Source organism: Anarhichas minor, unplaced genomic scaffold (genome assembly GCF_050575085.1).
Source record: "Anarhichas minor isolate MPS153535 unplaced genomic scaffold, ASM5057508v1 ptg000011l, whole genome shotgun sequence".
In the NCBI taxonomy this organism is placed as follows: Eukaryota; Metazoa; Chordata; class Actinopteri; order Perciformes; family Anarhichadidae; genus Anarhichas; species Anarhichas minor.
This window is the reverse complement of record NW_027466457.1, coordinates 4456172-4477500: the sequence shown is the minus strand read 5'-3', so window position 1 is coordinate 4477500 and position 21329 is coordinate 4456172. Positions and strand designations below refer to the sequence as shown.

Sequence of the window (21329 nt, the reverse complement as noted above, 5' to 3'; positions counted from 1 at the left end):
ACCCGCCTGTTAAACCCACCTCACCCATCCAGATCTTTCCCCTTTGGAGCCCTACGCCATAGAAATACACCAGATCAGCACCTCATTACGACCACACCTCTGCCCAGAATAGAAGCCCACTGGCTCCATAACAAGGCTCTGTCAGGGCCCAGATATGTCACACCTTTAAGTGGTTCTCACCTTGTGCTTCTCGGAAACACGCTCTGTAGGTCATTGAAAGGTGACCATGTATCGGGAAGTTTAAGGTGAAAGAGCATCGGACAGAGAGGCTCACTAAATCACAGCTGTTTGTTATTGTTCCTTCCTGCCTTGCTTCCTGCCTTCTACTCTCGGGCTTTTTCTGTGAATCTGTCTCCCTCTTGTTCAGCTTCTCTGGGGCTCGTATCCATTACTCCTATCCAAACAGGAACTAATTATTCATAAGCTTTTGTAGTTTAAGTGTTAAGGATCCTCCTGCTGCAATTTATTTTGTACCCTCTTCTTCAGTCTTTGTCAGTTTTACCTCCCTTGCATTGGTCAAACAACAGGGCCCCTTGTGATAGCCAACTGAGGAAGTTACCAATAAAGGGAGATATGTATTTGACCGGAGAAAGCGAAAGAGGGACGGGTGCATGTATTAAAGCCAAGGAAAGAATCATCTGGAGATGTTTAAGTTGGACAGGCCAGTTTCCGGTGTCTGGAGCAGGCCAAAAATATCCAGAAACAGAAAAATCCAGCAGGGAAGGGAAAGGATGTGACCTTCTACATTCGGCGAAGTAAGCTTAATTGTGGGCCTGCAGCATAAACTATGGTAGCAACAAAACTGTTCAAGCCAAGCACATTCAATGTTTTTGCATCTTTGTATAGCTTAATGTCTGGGAAGAGATTTCTGATGAATCATGCAAATTTAAGATTATGAACCGCCTGTCGTATTTCAACTACGGTGCAACTACAGGTTGGTTATGGCAAACTGTATTTATGAAAGAGATCTGAAAAGTTAAGCCGAAGTTGTCTTTAGTCAACAAATGGCCGAGTATCCCTGATGCCGACGGTTAAGCGGAAGATGTGTGCATGCTGTACATGTGTCATGCTGTTTTCATATTGTGGGGATTACCACTACTGTTGTATGTTGTAACACAATAATAGAAAGCAGACTAGCCTATGCTTGCAGAGTCATTCAAAGTCTGTATTGACAGTATATAGGCCTAGCCCTGCCTTCACAGCACACATTAGTATCTATTTATGGTTCCAAAAACTGGACTGATGTTAACAACTTGGTGGTTTCAACGGCTGCTGCTCCAGCTGTGTAAGGTGAACACAGAAGCCCAATTTAGGTCACACACAAAAAAAAGTCAGTCCAACGGCTGCAGTGGACTGAATGCCAGGAATCATTCAAGCAACCCAAACCTGAGAGCAAGAAGATCTGTGTTTTAAAAGTGCAGACAGGAAGTGACAAGCTCCAGAGAGAGAGGGAGGGAGAGAGGGAAGGAGAGCAAGAGACAGAAAGACCAGACCTGGGTTTAGCAGAAACATTTAACCATTTCAGGCCTATGGAAATCTATCAACATACACATGGCTTGGCATATAAATGTATAGCCAAAGTAACAAGACATGAGAGGAAAGAGTCTTTCACTCTTTCTCCCTCACAAAGCCTGCATTTGTGAAGGTACAGCTGGTTTAATAAAGTAGGCAGACTGTGATCACTGCTCATTGTTATGTATCAGCAGTGCATTGTTTTAAAGGCAGACTATTGGCGTGCTCTGCAGACACAGATGTCTGTTTGGGTTTGTAAGCACACACACACACACACACACACACACACAGGGAGAGAGAGAGAGGTCTGCAGTTTCTCATGGCTGTGAGCTGCTGCAGAAAATGTCCCCTCCTCTCCTCCTCTCCTCCTCTCCCCGCCCCCACATCTTGCCTCCATTATTCCCCGTGTTTTCGAAGCAACTCCGATGACAGCGAGAAACATAGCTGGCAAGTGAAGGCAGGCTGGGATACCTTTAGCCATTTCTTCCGGTCGTCCCCCCTCGGTTGCTGACCGTTGGTACGGTCTCCTGCTATCCGCACGTTCACACACACACACACACACACACACACACACACACACACCGTTTGTGCACGGTGCCGGTAGCGAAAGGGGGGGGGGGGGGGGGGGGGGGGGGGGAGAGTGTTGGTCGACCGGGACTAGCCCCGTGAGAAGCGCCCTGCTTTCGGAAGGAGGGAGAGAAGCCAGCCTTGCAAAACGCTCCGCAGTCGCCGTTCATTAGCGCCGAGTTATCTCCAGCTTGAATGGCGAAGACGTGAGATGTAACGTATCTGTGGCGTCTGGAGGATACGAGACACAGTGAGCTGCGTCGGCTGTAACTAACGTTAACTAATGGTCACTAACATGGATGCTGATGTGCCTCCTCCCCTAGGCCGGCCGGGGAAAAGCGTGTTTTTTGACGATTTTCTGGCAGTAACAAGACTCGTTTCTTTCTGGGATTAATTATTTGTATTTTTTTTTTTTGTCTCTCCACCTGGAGCCGGTTTTGTGTGGGAGCCTCGCAGAGAGCGTTTGTTTGCAAGGTAACTAACTAATGACAACGTTATCGCCAGCACTGACCAAAGCATCACTGACAACTGTCTGTGTGTGTGTGTGTGTGTGTGTGTGTGTGTGTGTGCGCGCGCCTCTGTAATTTAGGTGTCAGCTCAAGCGAAACAATGAAACGTTTTTTAAAAAAATGGCCGCAATATACATTGTTCATTTGCATGTCTTGTCTTTTAATTTCACCGTTGCTTGCCAGTGAGTCAGGCTCGGGGATGCAAGTTCAAACCTGACTAGTAATGGGTCAGAAATGTCGGTGGATTACGCACAGCATGAATCACACACAGGGACAAGGGGATGTTGCCAACACCACATGTGTTTCTAGCCCATGTTTCTCTCACTGTAGCTACAATGTAACGTAATGTTTACAACATACGTTAGAGGTCAGAGTCAAGATGTTGCAAATATATTCAGGGATTTTAGTCATGATAAAAAAAAAAAGGCTTTTTGCAAATAACAATGTGTCTCATGGTGCAGCAATATTCCACGTCTTTCTTTTTTTTTTTTTCTCAACACAGTGTAATGACAAGAAGCTATTCATAGAAACTTTATTACATTTGGCTTCAGGTGGATAGAAACTCAGTAGCATGTGTCCAATACCACAAAGTGAATTCTATGACGAAAACCAATAAACTCTGTCTCTGCCAGATTGGGCTGCCTAATTTTAGCCTCAAGGCAGTGATTTGTTACCTTGACGTTAGGGTGTGTACTATTCCCAGGTGTCTCAGGCAGAGTGCCAGTGTGTGTGTGTGTGTGTGTGTGTGTGTGTGTGTGTGTGTGTGTGTGTGTGTGTGTGTGTGTATACACTATCTGCATTGCAGTTTAAATGATTCTGTAGACTAAATTAAGATGTTTGGTCTGTATACTATAGTCTTGCCCTCTCTGCTACCACATGTCAAAGCTTTATAAAGACGAAGATGACGAAGATTCGTTGAGCCAGCAAAATGCTTTCAGAAATTAAATATTTGCACACAGTCTAATACCTTTGCAACCAACATTTGACACACTCGACATCTCTGGGTTGTTATTGTACCTATATTTGTTGTCATGGCAGTAATTAAAATCACTGTATACAGTATAAACATGGAACGTTTTGGAAAGGTTATGTAAGTCCATGACAGGAGGGTGGGAGATAATAACAAAAGCCAATATTGTGTGTGTGTGTGTGTGTGTGTGTGTGTGTGTCAGTCACTGTGTGCACAGGTGCACCCAATCTAAACCCTCAAACCACAAGAGATCAATGGTGAGTGGGAGGGTAAACCAAACCTTTCAGAGTAGCTAGAAGCCACACATACACATGTACACACCAGTAATCATCCAGCAGAGTTCACACAGGGATGAGTGTTGAGACACAACTCTGTCACTCCTCCTCTCCCTCTCATTCTCTGGTATATCTTCAGCTCTCTGCTAAACTCTCACCTCCAACCTGCCACCTGGATGCAAGCTGGCATGAGCGGTGAGAAAGTAGGAGCCCGTTGTGGACACACCCTTACTAAATTGCAGGAGCCTCAGGTGACCAATTTGAGTAGTTTGAGTAATTTGAGAGTTACAAACCGGTTACGCTTGTGCTCGTGTTTACGGCGTCTAATGTTTTGGAGAGAGTTCTCATTAAATGTTTGACAATGAGGATGTCTCTCCAACCTTTCCTCTCTTCTCCCAACAGTTCCTACCCCTCCACACACACACACACACACACACACACACACACACACCTCCCTGGGAGTCCCTCCCCATCTCCCAGATGTGAGGGAAGTGTGGGAGGAGCTAGGGAGTGTTTGTGTTCCTCAGGGTCCTATAGAGAAACTTCACATGTGCTGGAAACACCACCACACACACAAACAGACCCTAACGTGCTGAAGACTCCGGCATAGTTGGTACATCTTCTCTGGAAATGTTTGGCTTTATTTCTTATGTGAGTTCATTTTAAACCATAGTCTTGTTGCAAACGTTCAGACAGGTTTGGAGAATTGGCTTCGTAGCTCGCGTGAAATGTTTGTTCTAACTGGTGTGTATGTGGTGCATACTTTCCCACAGTTGACTGTTTCATCATTGCACCTGCTCAGTGTTTACGCCTGAACTTGGCAGACGGATATTATCGTCTTTTTGCAGCTCTATTCAGCAAACCTTGTTTCCACATCGCAGACAAACACTCGTTGTTTGACACGTTGTCAGCAAGCAGCTTCGCTCTTTGTGGCCCTTGAGTCCGTGATGGATTTCCGGTCAAGCAGGAATGCTAGAAATGTCAGGGAGGAAGAGACGTTGTCTCTATTGGCCCATTGTGTAGTTAGGTCAGCTAACCTTGTTAGGACTTCACTGAGATAACACACACATATACGCGCCTAGCTTGCCACAAAGCACATGTTAAATGGAAATGGAAGTACATTTCTTTGTATCATTGGCATCAGTGGAGACCCATTTGAAACCCTGCGTTTGTATCTGTATAACGTGTAATACATAATAGATCGATTAAACGAGCATCCCTTTGTCTTCTTTTCTCAGATGACGGAGGGGAGGCGATGTCAGGTCCATCTCCTGGACGACAGGAAGCTGGAGCTCCTTGTTCAGGTCAGTTCCTCTTCCTCCTGCCCTCTAGCTCTTTCTCCTCTTTCTTCCTTCTCTCTTTGCAGACTCTCATTTCCTCGGAGCGAGGGAGAAGTGATGTCTGCTGTCCCGAGGGAATCAATTACTGCCGACCTAGGGAAATTTGGTCGGCAGTAGGTGACTTTGCTCTTTCTTGATGCTCACCTGATCTCTCCACACACACACACACACACACAAGCGTGCAGACCCTGCCCTGATTTAGTCTCCCTGGAGAAGCTATGCATCCCAATGCAGACCTAATGCAGTCCTAACAATATCCTAAACAGAAAGCCTCACTGCTTCACTGCTCATTTTCCATCACCCGTCCCTACTGTCTTCCCAGAATGCCTCGGAAATGCCCCAAATCATCTGACAAAAAACATCAACTGTTTGTGTAATTGGCAATGTTCCCCCTTGTCCTACAAATGTCTCTGTGTAATTGACAATGCTCCATCCTATCCTCCACAACGTCCAGGAAAAACTAAGCAGCATGCTGCCCCCCTCCCCCGACTTTCAGCCTTCAACCCCCCCAGCAGGCCTTTTCTGCAGTAATGTCCAAAAGCAGCAGCACCCACAGCACGCCCGTCACTCCCTTGTTAGCCACCCAAAGCCCCTCTACCCTGTTTATGTACTACTGTAGATCTGCTTTCTGTTCTATACCCAGGGTTAAACCCTACTTTGGAGGCTTTTTAATATCACGCATTAACACACATTTCATTAGATTGGGATTTTTTTAACTGTTCATAAATTGTGTAGCCCTCACTTCACTTCCTCTTTGTCTTCATTGATTGTTGGTGTCATTCACTTTCATCATCTTAGAAGGCCTCTCTCGTGGTTTGGTTTCAAAGCATTCCGTTAGAGGCTCCTCCCACTCTTCCTAACCTCCCTTAGCCCCCTTTGACCTTTTACCTGATTCCGCTGGAAAAAAAGAGAGAAAGACAAAAGAAGGTAATTGCCCCGGAACATGAGAAGATGAGCAAGTGGAGAATAGAAAGATTGAGGCAGGAGGTTTCGATGGAGAGAGAAAAGTGAGATGAGAGCTCAGGAGTGGAGAGACGGGAGATGACACTAAAGTGATGGGAATAGAGAGAAGAGAATAAGGGGGGGGGGGGGGGGCTGAGGAGAGGTCTGCTGACTTTCTGATTCGATTACTCTGCCTGAACTGATCCTCTCTTTCAAATTGGTACTTCTTTCTGCCCCTCTTCCTCTCTCTCTCTCTCTCTCTCTCTCCATCTCTCTTGACTTTCTACTCCTCACTCTCCATATCTTCTTTTCTCAGCTCCTTGCTTGCCTTCACGTGCCTCCACTCTGTCTCCTTCTAAATCTCCCAAATACAGCTGCAGCAGCTCCGTATCGCACCCATCCATCCTCTCCTCCGCTCATTCTTCATCCTCTTGGCTATCGAGAAAGGAAACAATAAGGAAATACACAAAAAGAGACTTGTAGAGTCTAATAAAAACAGTCGTATATTACAGAAACTTGAAGACATTGTGAGGGAGAAAATCTGTTCTGTTTACCACATAATATACACAATGTGACGAATGGGCTTTTTACAGTCTGGCGATGGTATTAGCAAGAGAGAAATGAGGGGATGTTATAAACAAACCATTGTCATATAAATCAGGAAACTGCTGTCTTTTCTCTCTCTCTCTGTCTTCTCTGCGTGGGGCAGATGTACAAGAGGCCAGTCATTTGTTTGTAGGACCACAGATAATTCGGATGTTATTCTTAGTTTTCCGGTGAACCAATCAGTCAGAACAAAAAAAAGGATTTCTTGAAAGGGTGATCATAATTCACAAGCAGTGTAAATATTTCTTGACTTCAGTTGATCGTTAAACAGCAGTGTGGTCAAGTCAGTCCTGTTGTGGTTTTCAGTGAAGTTCCTGTAGCACGCCAAGCACACCGTCCGGCTAGCCTCTGAAAGGGCTGCATCTCCGCTCTGTCACTGACTTGTAACATTGACCAGCTGTTTAATCCCCTCAAGGGTCATTCACCTTTTTTCCTCTTCCTCGCCCCCTTCCTCCTGCCTTTGATAGCGTGTCCTCTGTGGTTTGTTTATGGAGCAACACCTCATTGGCAGGGAACTATGTGCCAGAAGGCCGTAAAGATTGAAGCTAACCGCCAAATACACCACCAGGTGAAAATATATACGTCAGTCATGTGGCTATCACTCCCTAAGGCTAGAGTGGGGTAGGTTGAAGAGGGAATGTGGTATTGCAGTCAGCTGTGCAAGAGGCTTGCCCTTCCAGTCCAATATTTATGTGAAGAACTGTACATTAATAAGGAGTCAGGGGGGTTTTACTGTCACATGGTAAGACGCTATAGAGCACAAGTCTGTACACTGTAAAGTATTAGTTAAAATACTACAACATGTCAGGCTAAAACCCTTTTCCTTGCCCACCCTTGGACTCTTAAGGACTGGCACTGGTAAATCAGTTAGCGTCCCATAAATCTGAGCAATCCTGAAGGCGCCAAGGGCCTGACTAGCTGTTTGCAGAGATTGGGCCGTGACTTGCTGCCAGCAAGGCAAGTGAGCTACTGTTGTGTGTTTGTCACCTGTGTGGGAGTTTGGCGTTGGAATGTCTCCTCCTCACTTGCACCTCCCTGTATTTCTTATACTGTTAATTATCGGTGCTGCTGAGGAGGCACCGGGCTGAATGTCTATTAGCAGTAATGCTGTCTGAGCTAGCAGAGACTGTCTGATGGATGGCTCCATAGCGTGTGTGTGTGTGTGTGTATTTGTATGTGTCTGCATTGCCAGTATATGTCTGGAGTGTGTGTGCGTCAGTTATCGTGTGTGTTCAGCGTGTCATATCGCTTGCTATATTAGCTGTCATTCACCGTCCGTATCGCTGTTGGTATCTTCCACAACATTATTACACATCCGTTAGGGATCTGCCATCTCACAGAGAAGCTGCAGCGCCAGGATGTGTGTGTGTGTGTGTGTGTGTGTGTGTGTGTGTGCGTGCATGTGTGTACGCGCGAGGAAGCGGCGAGTCGTCACTTGAAGTGGGAGCCAAACTCAATTATACTGTCCAGTGCGGCCCATGTGGTTTTTACAGTCTGCTTGGTATTCATAACAATGGCGAGGCAAGGAGCTCAGCTTAACCTTAGAGGGGTCCTTCTGTTCTTTTCCATCTGTAGACGTGCACTTCTGATGTTCTACTGTGTATCTGAGGCTCATTTCGTCTCCATATCCCCTTTCTAACAGTTTACTCTATTTCTCCGTTTGTCCCCCTGCTCATTGTTTGTTACGCTGTGGTGGCATGGATGTTGTTTAATCGACTGCTGTGGGGTAATGAGAGACCACGGCTGTATGTGTCTCAGACTGAACCAAAACATGTATTACTGCTAATACTATAAAGATAGCCTGCTTCCAGACCTAACATTTGCACATCTAAAACGTTTCTGAGCGCTTCAAAGAGAACGTGTGCTGCTCTTACATTTGGAGAAACAAAAGAGCCCGTCTTAGTATGGACGGGACTACCAGAGTAGTTTTCTCAGAGTCAGACAGTTAAGGTCAGAACTTGAATTACTTAAACTACATACAACCATAGTATAAATACACATTTTGCACGTTGAGAAGTACGTTGATCATTCTTAATGTGAATATGCATTTGAAAGGTTTCTTTTAATGATAACCTCAATAGTCCTTAACATAGCAGAATGGTAGTCTCCTGTTTACCAATGCTGTAGGGTTGTGTTGGACGGTAAGATCAAAGAGACAGAATCAGCTGGTACGGTAGCCATGTTGTTTTCTATATAACACTTGTATGTGACACATATAAGGCAGAATTAGCGTATATGTTAGCGTCTCTCACTGCTATCCTCTCCAGAGCTATTTTGTGTTGCAGGATCACTGTAGGCGTCGTGCTTGTATGAGATCTAGGTCATTGGAGTTGTATGTGGGTGTGTGTGTGTGATATTGTGCATGCATGTGTGTGTGTGTGTGTGTGTGTGTATGCCTGCTGTGCGCATGACATCACCTTCCTGTCTTTAAATAGCTCTCAGTAGCTTCTGTCACTGAAGTTCTAGTTGTGCACTGAGTAGATAGTACAGGACCTCAGGGGGAGATCGTTAAGAATGTGCACACTATGGCACATGTAGCTGTGTGTGTGTGTGTGTGTGTGTGTGTGTGTGTGTGTGTGTGTGTGTGTGTGTGTGTGTGTGTGTGTGTGTTTGCAAACAGTATATGTATGCACACATTCCTCTTGTTGTCATGTGTACACAGCACATGCGTACCTCCTCTGTGTTATGAGTGGGATGCTTGGATGTTGTGTACTGTATGGGCTCTTAAGTGAATATGTGCATGCAGATTTGTGTGTGTGTGTGTGTGTGTGTGTGTGTAATGAGTGTGTAGGCAGCGAGGCACGCCCATGGTTAACCTCAGGGTGGGGCCGTGCTGTTGCTCAGGATGTCTCAACCCAGCAGCATATGGCAGCGGTCCCCGGCCTCTGCTTGGCTTTAAGATGCTCTGCATGCTCTGAGCTCTGTGATGAATGGAGGTTGTCATCATGTATAGCTTGGGCAGTATTCCACAGTATCAACGAGTTAGAAAGCTCTTATGCTAGCTGCAGCCCCCTCCATACTATACAGTGGTTGAGCCCAGAGCCATGACACTGCAGTAGAGGTTTGGGTCAGACGGGCAGAAAGGAGGGAGGGGAAGGGCAGGGTATCTGCACTGTCAGCAACATCCACACACTCCATCCATCTTTCTCTCTCTCTCTCTCTCTCCCTCTTTTATCTCCTCCTATCTTGCTCTTTTCCTCTTTTTCACAGTGTTTGTCAGAATGCTTAGTCATTGCAATAGCTGATAGAATACATTAACATAAAGCTGTACACATGTACTTGTTCCAATTAAAGTGCAGTGTGATAAACCAATACACAATCGCACACAGGGAAAGTTATAACTAATGCAAACATAAGCAGAGCAATACTAATGTTTCTGTCCCCCCTGCAGCCCAAGCTGATGGCTAAGGACTTGCTGGACCTTGTGTCCTCTCACTTCAACCTCAAGGAGAAGGAGTACTTTGGAATTGCATACACAGACGAAACGTAAGTCCCATTGAAATAGTAATGCCATTACTGCACATGGTGTATCAGTAGCCCAGGACTGTTTCTTCACTTTATCTTGTTTGTTGGATTGGGTTCGTCAACGCTTCCCCATAATATCAGAGCTAACTCCAGACAATCAGCGGGTACACTCTGTAACAACACGTGGGATATATTGTACTAGAAGCAGACAACATATCAGAGTTCTGGTGCAAGCAGTTGCTAAACAAAGTAAAGTGTGCAGCGTGTGAACATGTTCATATGTTTCTTTAGTCTTAGAAAACCTGTGAACCTGTGAATGCCAATGGTACCGAGATCAGCACAGTTGTAGTCAGAGATGACTACAAAAATACATAAAGTTAACATTAGCACGATGCTGCACCGTGAACAAAATCACCACTATGAAAAAACTCCAGGTTCCACGACATGGTTTCATTTCTAAATGTGGGCTGAGAAATCTTACAGTAAAATGTGTCTGCTGCTTCTGGCCTGATTTTCTCCAGATGAATTTCCAGTGTTTTACTTTTGTTTGTGTACGTTTATTTAGGAATAAAATGGCTCTTCGAATTAAAAATTAACAAAAAAAAAAATAGATTCACTTTTCACTTCTTTTTCACTTTCAAGTGAAAATATGAATCTCATGGTGAACTATAAACTTAGGTATGATCAAAAGGGTTTTGATGTTACGATGAGGCTACGGTTGTTGTGCTCTGGGCTAGCAATGGGTCACAAGTCTCTGTACGTGAGAGGGATCGCAACAAGACCTGTGCTTGAAATGCAAAAATGACATTCAAATTAGTTTTATTGTGTTCGGTGACCTATGAAGACAGCAGCACCACAGCATAGTCCAGAACTAGCCATGCAAAGATACAACTGATTTACATACAGGCAAACATCGCCATGGCCTTTGTTTTCTCTCTCTCTTCTTTGGTCTTATCTCATGCCATCTGATGCCAGTCTGGCCTCTGCTCTATGGCATTTACATGTCTGTGACACATACTGTAGCCAATGTCAGTCTAGCAGAGCAACATCAGTCTTCGTCCCCCCCCCCGGGGCTTATTCTATAATGTGTAGATTTGTTGCGTGAGCCTCGGGACACGGCTCAGCTCTGACCGCTCGGTGGTCAGAGAGGCCGTTCGGGAGGGAGAGAGCGAGAGATTCAGAGACAGAAGGAGGGAGAGAGCGAGAGAGATGTTGCTCAGGAGACCATGCAGGGTTACCAGGGTGACAAGCTGTCTCTGCAGTTTTCTCTCTCTGTTGGAGGGAGACAGAGAAAAGAGAGGAGAGGGGGAGAGAAAGGGGGGAGGGGGGCAGTCGGGAAGACATGGTAACAGGAAAAAAAAGTAGCGAGGCTGAAGCAAAAATACGTTCAGTGTGTAGATGATGTTTTTGTGTGTCCTGGTTGGTTATTCAATGCTAAAAGCATTAATTTGTTGTTATGTGTTTTTGTCTCATCAGGGGCCATTTTAGTTGGCTTCAGTTGGACCGCAGGGTATTAGAACATGAGTTCCCCAAGAAGTCCGGTCCCATTGTCCTCTACTTCTGTGTCAGGTGAGTCTTTCTTCATTAAATGAACCACCTAACTTACACGTACAGTGTTCAATAGTTTCTGATTGAATGTGTGTGGAAGAGAGAGAGAGAGAGAGAAAGACGGGGGGGGAGTGCATCCGTATATGTGTGTTTGTGTACGCACATGCCTTCATGCGGTAATAAGAACAGATTAACGAGGTTAGTTATGACAGGCCGCTGTGAAATTGCTCTGACCCTGGTGTTTAACTCCCACCACAGGGCCTCAGCCAATCATGAGCCTCTTAGACCTCATCAGTATGCGCTGCATGCAAATCCTGTCAAATAGCTTGGCGGGGACTACAAAGTGCTGTACTCCAACAAAGATGGCAGAATCCCATACAAAGAGGAAGCCGTATCATTTCTTCTATCTCGTCAGCACTATACATTTTTACACATATAAGCACTTAGACAAGGCTGGTGTTGCTGCTCGCTTGTGAAAAGTTCACTAGTCAATAGAAAATATTCTGCTACTTGACCCAACCAACGATGAGGCAGGTGCCCTTGCAGTGTGCTCTTCTTGCTGTTGCTGTAGTGGAGGCATCTCCTCAGTTAAAGCCAACTCTTCTGTGACCTGTTACAGCAGGGCTATGAAATACCTCTTCAATCCCACACTCCTCTCTCAGCCCTTTGCACTGCTCATACAATGGCCCCACTGATATGTGAAACACTCCGGACTCACACACACAGGCACCGGATCATGTGTGTATTTGTGACAGAAACACAAAGTGTTTGTGTGTGTGTGTGTGTGTGTGTGTTTCTTTGTTTGTGTGTATGAGGGTGTTGTATCTTCAGCAGGCTATTGAAAAAGAAGGAAAAAGGCACCTGACCCTAGAAGAAATCTTTCTTAGTCTCAAATGAAAATGCACAGCACTTCCCAACCCACTCTCCCAAAAACACTCTCTCTCACACACACATTCTCAGTTAGAGCCCGGAAGGGAAAGCCAAGGCTTTGTTTTGGGGTCCGCTGTTGCGCTCCGTCCCCAACATGTCTCTATGATGTCATATACACCCCAGGGACCGAGCCTCGGTTAGCAACAAACATAGTAACGTGACGCACATTAACTCTGCTGAACAATGTCATCGAGTAGTCATTTCCAGGGCGACATTTGCGACTCAGCTCGCCGTGACACAAAGAGGTGACTGTAAAGCAAAATCGTATTCTTAGCACATAGACGTATTGTTCACCCTATTTAGTGAACAATGGTGTCATTGTGCAATGTGATACAGCCAAAAGATGTGCCGATAAGTATATCTGGCTGCTCTTACTGACGTATTAGCCATCCCCCGCTATTTTAGATAATTACATCGATAGTCACGGTGAGATATATGAGATATAGAACCATAAAAACCAACAGTGTATGCGTTTGTCTGTGATGGTCAGATATGGGGTCACTGTGTGTGTATTTACATAAACTAATAGCTGTTTGAGGATGTGATGGTGGTGGTGCTGTGACATTTTGAACTTTGACACCATTTTCCGGCTTCATCCCCCCCGTTTTTTCCTCACAGTTCAGTCTAATCTCAAACCTCAATCTATCCAAATGTCACACTGACTACACCTCCCTCTTACACACACACACACACACACACACACACACACACACACACACATCCAACCCTATTTCTTAGACACCCGTACACACACATGTGCAGATTCAGGACTATAATGGAACAACTGTCAGCCCAAATGTCAGGCCTGAATCTATTATCAATTTGAGCATATTGTTTTCATTAGCACAACCTTTACGGTTTTTTTGTGTGTGCATATGTGTGCCTGGCTGCGTTTTGTTTGTGTGCCTACGCAGGTGCATGCACGTCATGTATTTGCATGCTTACGTGGTATTTGTGTGATGCCTGTGTTCCCAATGAACGCTAGGCAGATGCCCACCTCCTGCCGATTCCGTGGGTCCCTTTTCGCATGCTTGCTGCTGTGCTGGCAGTGTGTGTATGTCTCATCAACACTGAGGCTTTAATTAAATGTTCGCACTGAATATTGACACGGCTCCTCTCGTTCTCTCTTGCAGCTCAATTGGCAACGCGGTTTAAGCCCTCCCAATATTGATCCTCCTACAATCCCTCTCACTCAATATACCTACACACTCATAAGCACACGAATCGACACATTCACTCACGTGTGTTCATAGGAACATGTGCTTACGTCACATTACACACACGTGTAGAGATACATCAAGTCATTTACTCACGGCGTTTAGTGTGTTATATCTTGACGTACGTTTCCAGCAGAGAAAAGCTAACAATGAGTAGCTTCCTAGCTCCCCCTCTGGCTCTGCATGCATCCATGGGCTAAATTTAGAAGGCATTATTATGTTAGCTTCCTCCTCACCGCTCTGCCAGAAGTGGGTTACTGTGCTTCTCTCTCTCCAGTATGTGTGTGCGTGTAAGTACTGTATGTGCATGTGGAATCACTACACAGTGCTGATGATGCAGAGAGGCAGACAATGTGTGGAGTGCATCATGTGCACATTCAGTCCGTGTGTGTGTGTGTGTGTGTGTGTGTGTGTGTGCGTGCGTGTTTATGTGTGTGTGCATTCAGATTGTGGAATGAGCTCACACTAACAAACTAATAATGGATCATTGCCAGCCACCATGGTGAGAGAGGGAATTGGTTTCATGGGAAGTGAAAGGATGTTGGTACACAGGGTCAGCTTTAGGTATGGTGTGCCCCCCTCTGGTCACTTTGGTCATTGCACATGACGCTACCATAGCCTGCATGTCTAACTCATTCTCCTATATTATGAATGTGTTATTTTTGTTTATGATGCAAATACATGATAAGCCTCACTGGTGTTTTTTATAGAACTGAAGGTCAACTTGTGTAATTGTTCCCTTTGTTGTTTCAAATGTATTGAAGATGTCCCTTCTATGTTTTCAGGTTCTACATAGAGAGTATATCTTACCTGAAGGACAATGCCACTATTGAGCTGTTTTTCCTTAATGCCAAATCCATCATCTACAAGGTAAACTATTCATTTTGTTGCCATTATGTGTAGTCCTTTTACTGTTGACTTGTTATAATGGAGGGATGTGCTAATCCTGAAGGCTTAACAACAATGGGTGGTAGGAATACTCAACGAGAATAACGTTGAAGTGTTTTGTGAGTACATTTCAAGTTCGGGTTATGTGGAGTAATTATGTTGTTGGAAGCGTGCCATTTCATTAGCCCATTTCTTTCTCTAAATGAAGAGGCCTGCCTGGACTTCGGTGCTCTACATTGATTTGGTGAAGCAGAAAATGTGAACCATTGGCGTCAGCTGTTACCCATCGTGTTATGTGCTGCACCACATTCCAGCAACTAGCGATTCATTTGACACACTTTCTGTCATCTGTCTGTGTTGACGCACATTTATGTCGTTTTACAGTTTTTTGCAATTGCTAAAACACAAGTTCTGAAACTAGGTCTCTCTTTGTTAAAACACTAACACACAAAACTACTACACACACACACACACACACACAAAAAAAAAAGACCAACTGCACACTGATGTGCTAAGTATAAAATATTATTATCTAGAGGCATTTTTATTTGTAGCATGCTGTATATATAGACTATGGACAAAAAGGCAATGGGGAAACATCGATTGTGTTTATTTTCAATACTCATATACTCATAACAGTATCAGACACAATTACTTTAACTGAAGATGACATGAACATAGTTACTGTAAACCAAATACAGTACATTGCAATTGAAGTCCTCTAACTCTATCCAAAGACCAGAAGAGGGCGTATGTGGCCTGAAGAAAAACAATGGGCCAGTCAAAGCCCGAGAGAGAACTGCCATAATGTTATAAGACATAATATTCAATCTGCGGACAATGGTGGTGAGCTTCAGCAGAGCCAAATCCAACATGTTTAAATACAGAGTATTGTCGTTCTCTCCTGTAATGTTGGAAGTTTTGAATGCATCTTCAGTATAGTGCATTATAAACAGGTTTTTTTATGCAAGGGGTATGAATGGGTGCCTCCCTTGACTAATGTTGTCAAATAGTAAAGCAAGCCTAATTTCACTGGTTGTCAAGTTTAAGCCTAGTTGTTCCATTTGCGAGGACCTGTCACGCTGCAGTGTCCATTAGGAAGACAGGGAGACTCGAACGGCAGTGACTATGAAACCAAGTAGTCCAGTAGAGACTGTCCCACAAACAGAAGCTTTCTGATTCCGTCCCACCGGTAGCTCTGTTAATACGTCCTTATAAGTAGTGAGAAACGTTCTCATACAGTACAATAACACACACTAAGGGAGGATTTGTAGCCACGCTGGGTGGTACACTCAGGGTGGGTTTGTGTCTAGTGTTTCATCCTGGCTGTCTGATCTCCCAACCAATTAAATGGTGGATTGTAAGGGGAACATTCCTGGCATACTTGACCCACTACTCACTGCCCACTAACCCTTATCCTTCTCCCCCTCAATGCACACGTAGCCTGTCATGTATATGTACGCGCACACGGTTGATGATTACATGCACTAACGCCAGTAACAAAACTAACATCACTAATAATCATTCAGTCAAAGACTTTTACTTTTTCCTCAGGAATGTCCACATGTCATCAAATAACCAAAATAAAAGTAATACAATTAAAAGGCACCTTTGGAGAATGTACTGAGTAATCAGTAACCAGAGCGTCCATGCCTACCTTGAACCCCCTCAGTTGGCCACTAATCTCTGAGCTCCATCCACATGAAGAGGTCATGAAATTAGAGAGGGGAGAGAGGAAAATAGAGGGGAAGTGGTCGGGAGATGAAAGGAACTAGCAAGCCATCTCATATAAATGGATGACGATCAGAGGCACCGCCACTTTTGCTCCCAACATCGGCACAGTTTGTGTTTTATTTATTTACTCTCTGCGAGCAGTATGAGAATGTGTCTTTCATGACCCCTGTCCTCTCTTCTCTCTGTTTCCTGCAGGAGCTTATTGAAGTGGACAGCGATATTGTCTTCGAAGTGGCTGCCTTTATTCTACAAGTAAGATTAAGTGTGTTTGTGTGTGTGTGTGTGTGTGTGTGTGTGTGTGTGTGTGTGTGTGTGTCTGGATATCTATTTTTCACCACTAGCACATGCAGCCAAACATACTCGTTATTCTCGTAGCAGTTTATTACTCTGCAATAAAAGTGTTCTTCTAAAATGTCTCCGCAAGCTTTTGATTTTCATTGACTAAAACACAAATTATCTAATGCACTCATCAAACTGTCAGTAATCTGCAATGACGCATGGAGGTTTTAAATCCTAAATAAAACAACCTCGACTGTCTTTCGTTGGTAGCAAAATTATTGGCTCCCATCTGAATTCTCTGTGCAGTCAGTCAGTGCTAATGTATAACAGAGCAGAGGGGAAACTCTTATACCTCACAAATTATCCTCAATGCCAGCTCTTTCTCTCTCCTATCCCTTTCTCAGAGTTGGTCAGTCCATTAACCGTGATGCTGCAAGGTCATGTTACACGTAGGCTGAGCTGAGTGGTTTGTCTGTCTGTGTGTGTGTGTGTGCGTGTGTGTGTGTGTGTTCTGTATGCAGGTGCAGAGGCACAGTATCAGGTATCTGCTCTGCAGGCCTTCAGTGGTTTCACTCCAGATGGAGGTTTAGTGTTTCTCTCTGATTCCAGCACAGCAGACCTGACTTCACATTCACCAGTGCAAACAGGACATAAACACACGTTTTATAATCACTGCTTGGTGCTCTCTTATCCATTTATGTACTTCCTGTCTTCTCTCACTACTTCTCTTTTTCCCTTTCTGCTTCACAGGAGGCTAAAGGAGATTTTACCAGGTAAGCATATCACTAACTAGTTGTGATTATATGTAATGTACATATAAGAAAGTATAGGTTGTAGCTGGGAGTGCTCTCTACCTATTTTTATATCCCATTTTTTGTCTCAGTTTCTTCCCCAGGGACAGGGTTGGTTGGGTTGATACATGTCGATTCAGAAGGGAGATAAACAATAGAAGTGATATCAGTGGTCTCTCCGCTCCTCTGCTCCCCTGAGCGTTGAGGTGCATCACCGAGAACTCTCTTTGTGTTTGAGCTTGATTTACTTCATTCGTTCTTCTTTGGTTCCCTCTTTTCAGACTGTGCTGCCACTCATGAAGAAAGCATGACAAAGGACTTCATGTCTTTGTGTGTATGTGTGTGTTTGTATACAGTTTGTGTGTAATGAAAGACAGAGGGTCTTTGTTGGGAGTTTTCATGACAGGGCTCACCATTGGGCCATAATGAATGTTCCTAATATACCAACAGAAAATGTAAAAAAAAGCTTTCCAGTCATATGCGAGTTCCCCGTGAGCTACGTTCCACATGTCGTAACCTCTGTGTGATGTTGGCCTAAATATTTGCCATCGCTCATCCACTCAGCCCTTTGTTGTAGCACAGATAACAGACTACAGCTGCCACCACCTCTGACCTCATTTCCGCCGGTGAAAGGAGTAAATAAACACAATATCCTGCAGAGGGCTGGAATGTGACACACTCTGGAGACATTCCTCTCTCCCTCCTCCCCCTTTCCTTACGCTATTCGTCCCACACACACATACCTCCCTTCTCTAAAAACTCTATAGACCCTACTACTACATACACTGCACCCCTCCTCCGTATATCTGTCACAGCTTCTCCTCGAAAAATACCAATCGTGACTGATATTATTGGCTAATATATTGGCTCTTTAGATATAATTTTTCCAAAATAAGTGTGAAATCGTTTTGTTTGTTCCAAGAATTTCCTTGAATCAAGAGTAATTCTATTGATGCTCGTGGGATCAGTCGACTTTCAATCATTTCACAGGTGTTCAATAAATCGAGCAACAAGTGAATCTGCATTGGAAAGACGTCGACTCTTTTGTATTATTTCAAACAGTTTAAAGCAAAATAAGATTCTGAGACTTATCATATGATTTAGTGACTTGTAAATATGTCACAGTGCCACAGTGCACATGTTGGATTTGTTCAGATTGAACCCTTGTCTGCCCTTTCCTCAAGAACAATGCAAAAGCTGTGCCAACAACCACATATACCTAATGAGTATAGTTACTTGAATGAATATCAAGCAATCCAGACACACAGCTGTGTTCACACGTTGAAGAACGGGCGGGCTGGGTGAATGGGATCTCTTCCAGGGCTTTAGCTCATAGGTTGCCATGTTCCCAGGGCTTTCCCCAATCCTCCGAGGCCTTGGTGGAGGCTGGAGAGAGTTCTAGGGGATTAGAGTCGGGTATTAAGACCTCCTGCTTCTGGAGGTCTGAAAACCCAATCCCGGGCCAAGTTTCTCTGCGTGGTTCCCTGTCTCATTTACTCTGCCTTTGTGGTTATCTTTTCCTCCATCACATTTCTATCTCCATTTATCTGTCTTTATGTATCTTGTGTGGTTGTGTCTGTGTTTGTCTCTCCTGTTTCCTACCCTGAGTGTATCTGCAGCTGTTCTGAGATAAACAGCGTCCAGTCTCTGAAATAGAGAGCATTAAGGCCATTAGCACAGATAACATTTCAATTTTTAAGACATTTCCCCGAAATACTCAGATTTGCAATAACTTGTTGCACTAAATATTTCAAGAGTTCCCTTTTCTACAGCTATCGCCTCGTCAGGCTTTGACTGAAACGGTTCGGCCTACAGCAGAGAATGACTGTTCTTGCAAAAGTGGCGTTGACCATTTCTTGTGGTTTCTCCCTCACAGTAATGATGTAACCAGGTGTGACCTGAAAAAGCTGCCTGCTCTGCCCACCCAGGCCCTGAAGGAGCACCCATCTCTGGCTTACTGGTGAGAGGCTAGTCAGTTATCCGGACTCTTACCAACTTGTATTGTTTTTACCACTCCTAATATCTTTCCCTTTTCTCTTTATTTACTGTCCTACAGTGAAGACCGGGTCATAGAGCATTACAAGAAGATCAACGGGCAGTCCAGAGGGCAAGCTATTGTAAAGTAAGTGTGTGTATGTGTGTGTGTGGTTGGGTCTGTTCACTGTATGGAAGGCTTAACAGTACATACATGTAACCCTTACATGTCTGTCTTTCTGCTCCTCACAGTTATATGAGCATTGTAGAGTCTCTGCCCACATATGGAGTACATTACTATGGTGTTAAGGTACAGTTTTTACTACTCTATCTTTTCTTGTTTCCACACATGCTCCACACACATTTGTGTTGACTCTGGACCTGCACGGAGGGAGTTTGGGATTTGGAGATATGCTGGAGCTTAAAGCTATTTGTACTCTCCTTTTCTCTCTCCCTCCATCAATCCCAAGCACATGCACAAGCTTTCCTGAGGTATTTTTCTGTTGTGTGTTCTAGGACAAGCAGGGGATCCCATGGTGGCTGGGTCTGAGCTACAAAGGCATCTTTCAGTACGACCACCAGGACAAAGTCAAACCCAGGAAGGTGAGATGATCTCTTCAGTTACTCTTTCAGTGAGCTTTCAAACAGTTGGTATTATTTCCAAAATTGCTAAAGGTTGTGATTTACCACAGCCTTATTAAAGATTCTGCTTCTGTGTAGAATGCATGACTTCCAACAACTTTTCCTTTTTGGCACCTACTTCTTGCACCTTTCTGTAGACAAGTGGGTAATTAATACAAACAACATGTTACTTTAGAAGGAAATGTTTTCATGGCCCCAACTGTCTATTTTCTCCATTAAGTGAGTCGGGATATTGTGTTTGGGAAGAGCACTAACAATGCTGTACAAATACTACTGTCTGGAGACATTCGGGCTTGGAATGTTTCGCATCCTTTGCTGCTTTTATTTCTATGAATGGGGTCCTCCTGCCAGTGGATGCAGCCAGTGGGTCATCTGTGACAGCCTTTCTTACCTCACCCCTGACCTCCAGTCGTCTTTATGGCCTTGGTCCCTTGCATTCAGCCTTGTCTTACATGGTGTTAATGGGGTTAAGGGCATCCCTCCATATACTGACTGACCACCAAGACACTCTCACACACACACACACACACACACACACACACAGGAATTGGACTGAACTCGCCATCCTGATGAATACTTCCTGTCTGACACAGCTTTCCTGTTTGCCACTTACATTGTGCTCTGTGTGTGTGTATGTGTGTGTATATGTGTGTGTGTGTGTGTGTGTGTGTGTGTGTGTGTGTGTGTGTGTGTGTGTGTGTCTGCCTCATTCCTCAGTACTCCATTTGTTGTAGCTGCTTCGGTGTTGAATAACCTTGGAGATGGAAAAACAAGTGCAGTCCACATTATCTCACATCGTATTCACAGACACAAACATGCTGAGAAACCTGTGACAAGGTCAGAAACAGCGTGTTTTCATTACACAAAGTATATAAGAAGAAAGTATTAATCGAGGGATTTTAGATATCCTAGAGGGAGTTGAAGGGAACAAAGAGTTGATAGCATTCCCACACAACAGACTTATCAAGCATTCAGCCGCCATAGCAGCAGTCAGTGTGAGTCACTGGTCCGTTAAGCTTCAGTTCTGACCCCCTCACTGTCTTCCCCTCAGTCTCCCTCTCTCCCCTCTCCTTCACCCTTACACACACACACACACATTTAAGAGCAGAGAAAGTAAGACTGGGCCTCCTCACCGTGCAA

At 44.5% G+C, this 21329-nt stretch overlaps 1 protein-coding gene across 1 annotated transcript in view; it reads left to right on the top strand.

The window, feature by feature from the left end:
* frmd4a (FERM domain containing 4A) overlaps positions 1-21329 on the top strand; it is a 105134-nt gene that overhangs the window by 68075 nt on the left and 15730 nt on the right. Inside the window, exons 2-11 of the mRNA XM_076088978.1 lie at positions 5072-5137; positions 10113-10207; positions 11663-11755; positions 14667-14751; positions 16699-16755; positions 17533-17555; positions 19450-19533; positions 19630-19695; positions 19800-19857; positions 20064-20150. Of these exons, the coding sequence (XP_075945093.1) occupies positions 5072-5137; positions 10113-10207; positions 11663-11755; positions 14667-14751; positions 16699-16755; positions 17533-17555; positions 19450-19533; positions 19630-19695; positions 19800-19857; positions 20064-20150 (714 nt within the window). The remainder of the gene's footprint in view (positions 1-5071; positions 5138-10112; positions 10208-11662; positions 11756-14666; positions 14752-16698; positions 16756-17532; positions 17556-19449; positions 19534-19629; positions 19696-19799; positions 19858-20063; positions 20151-21329) is intronic.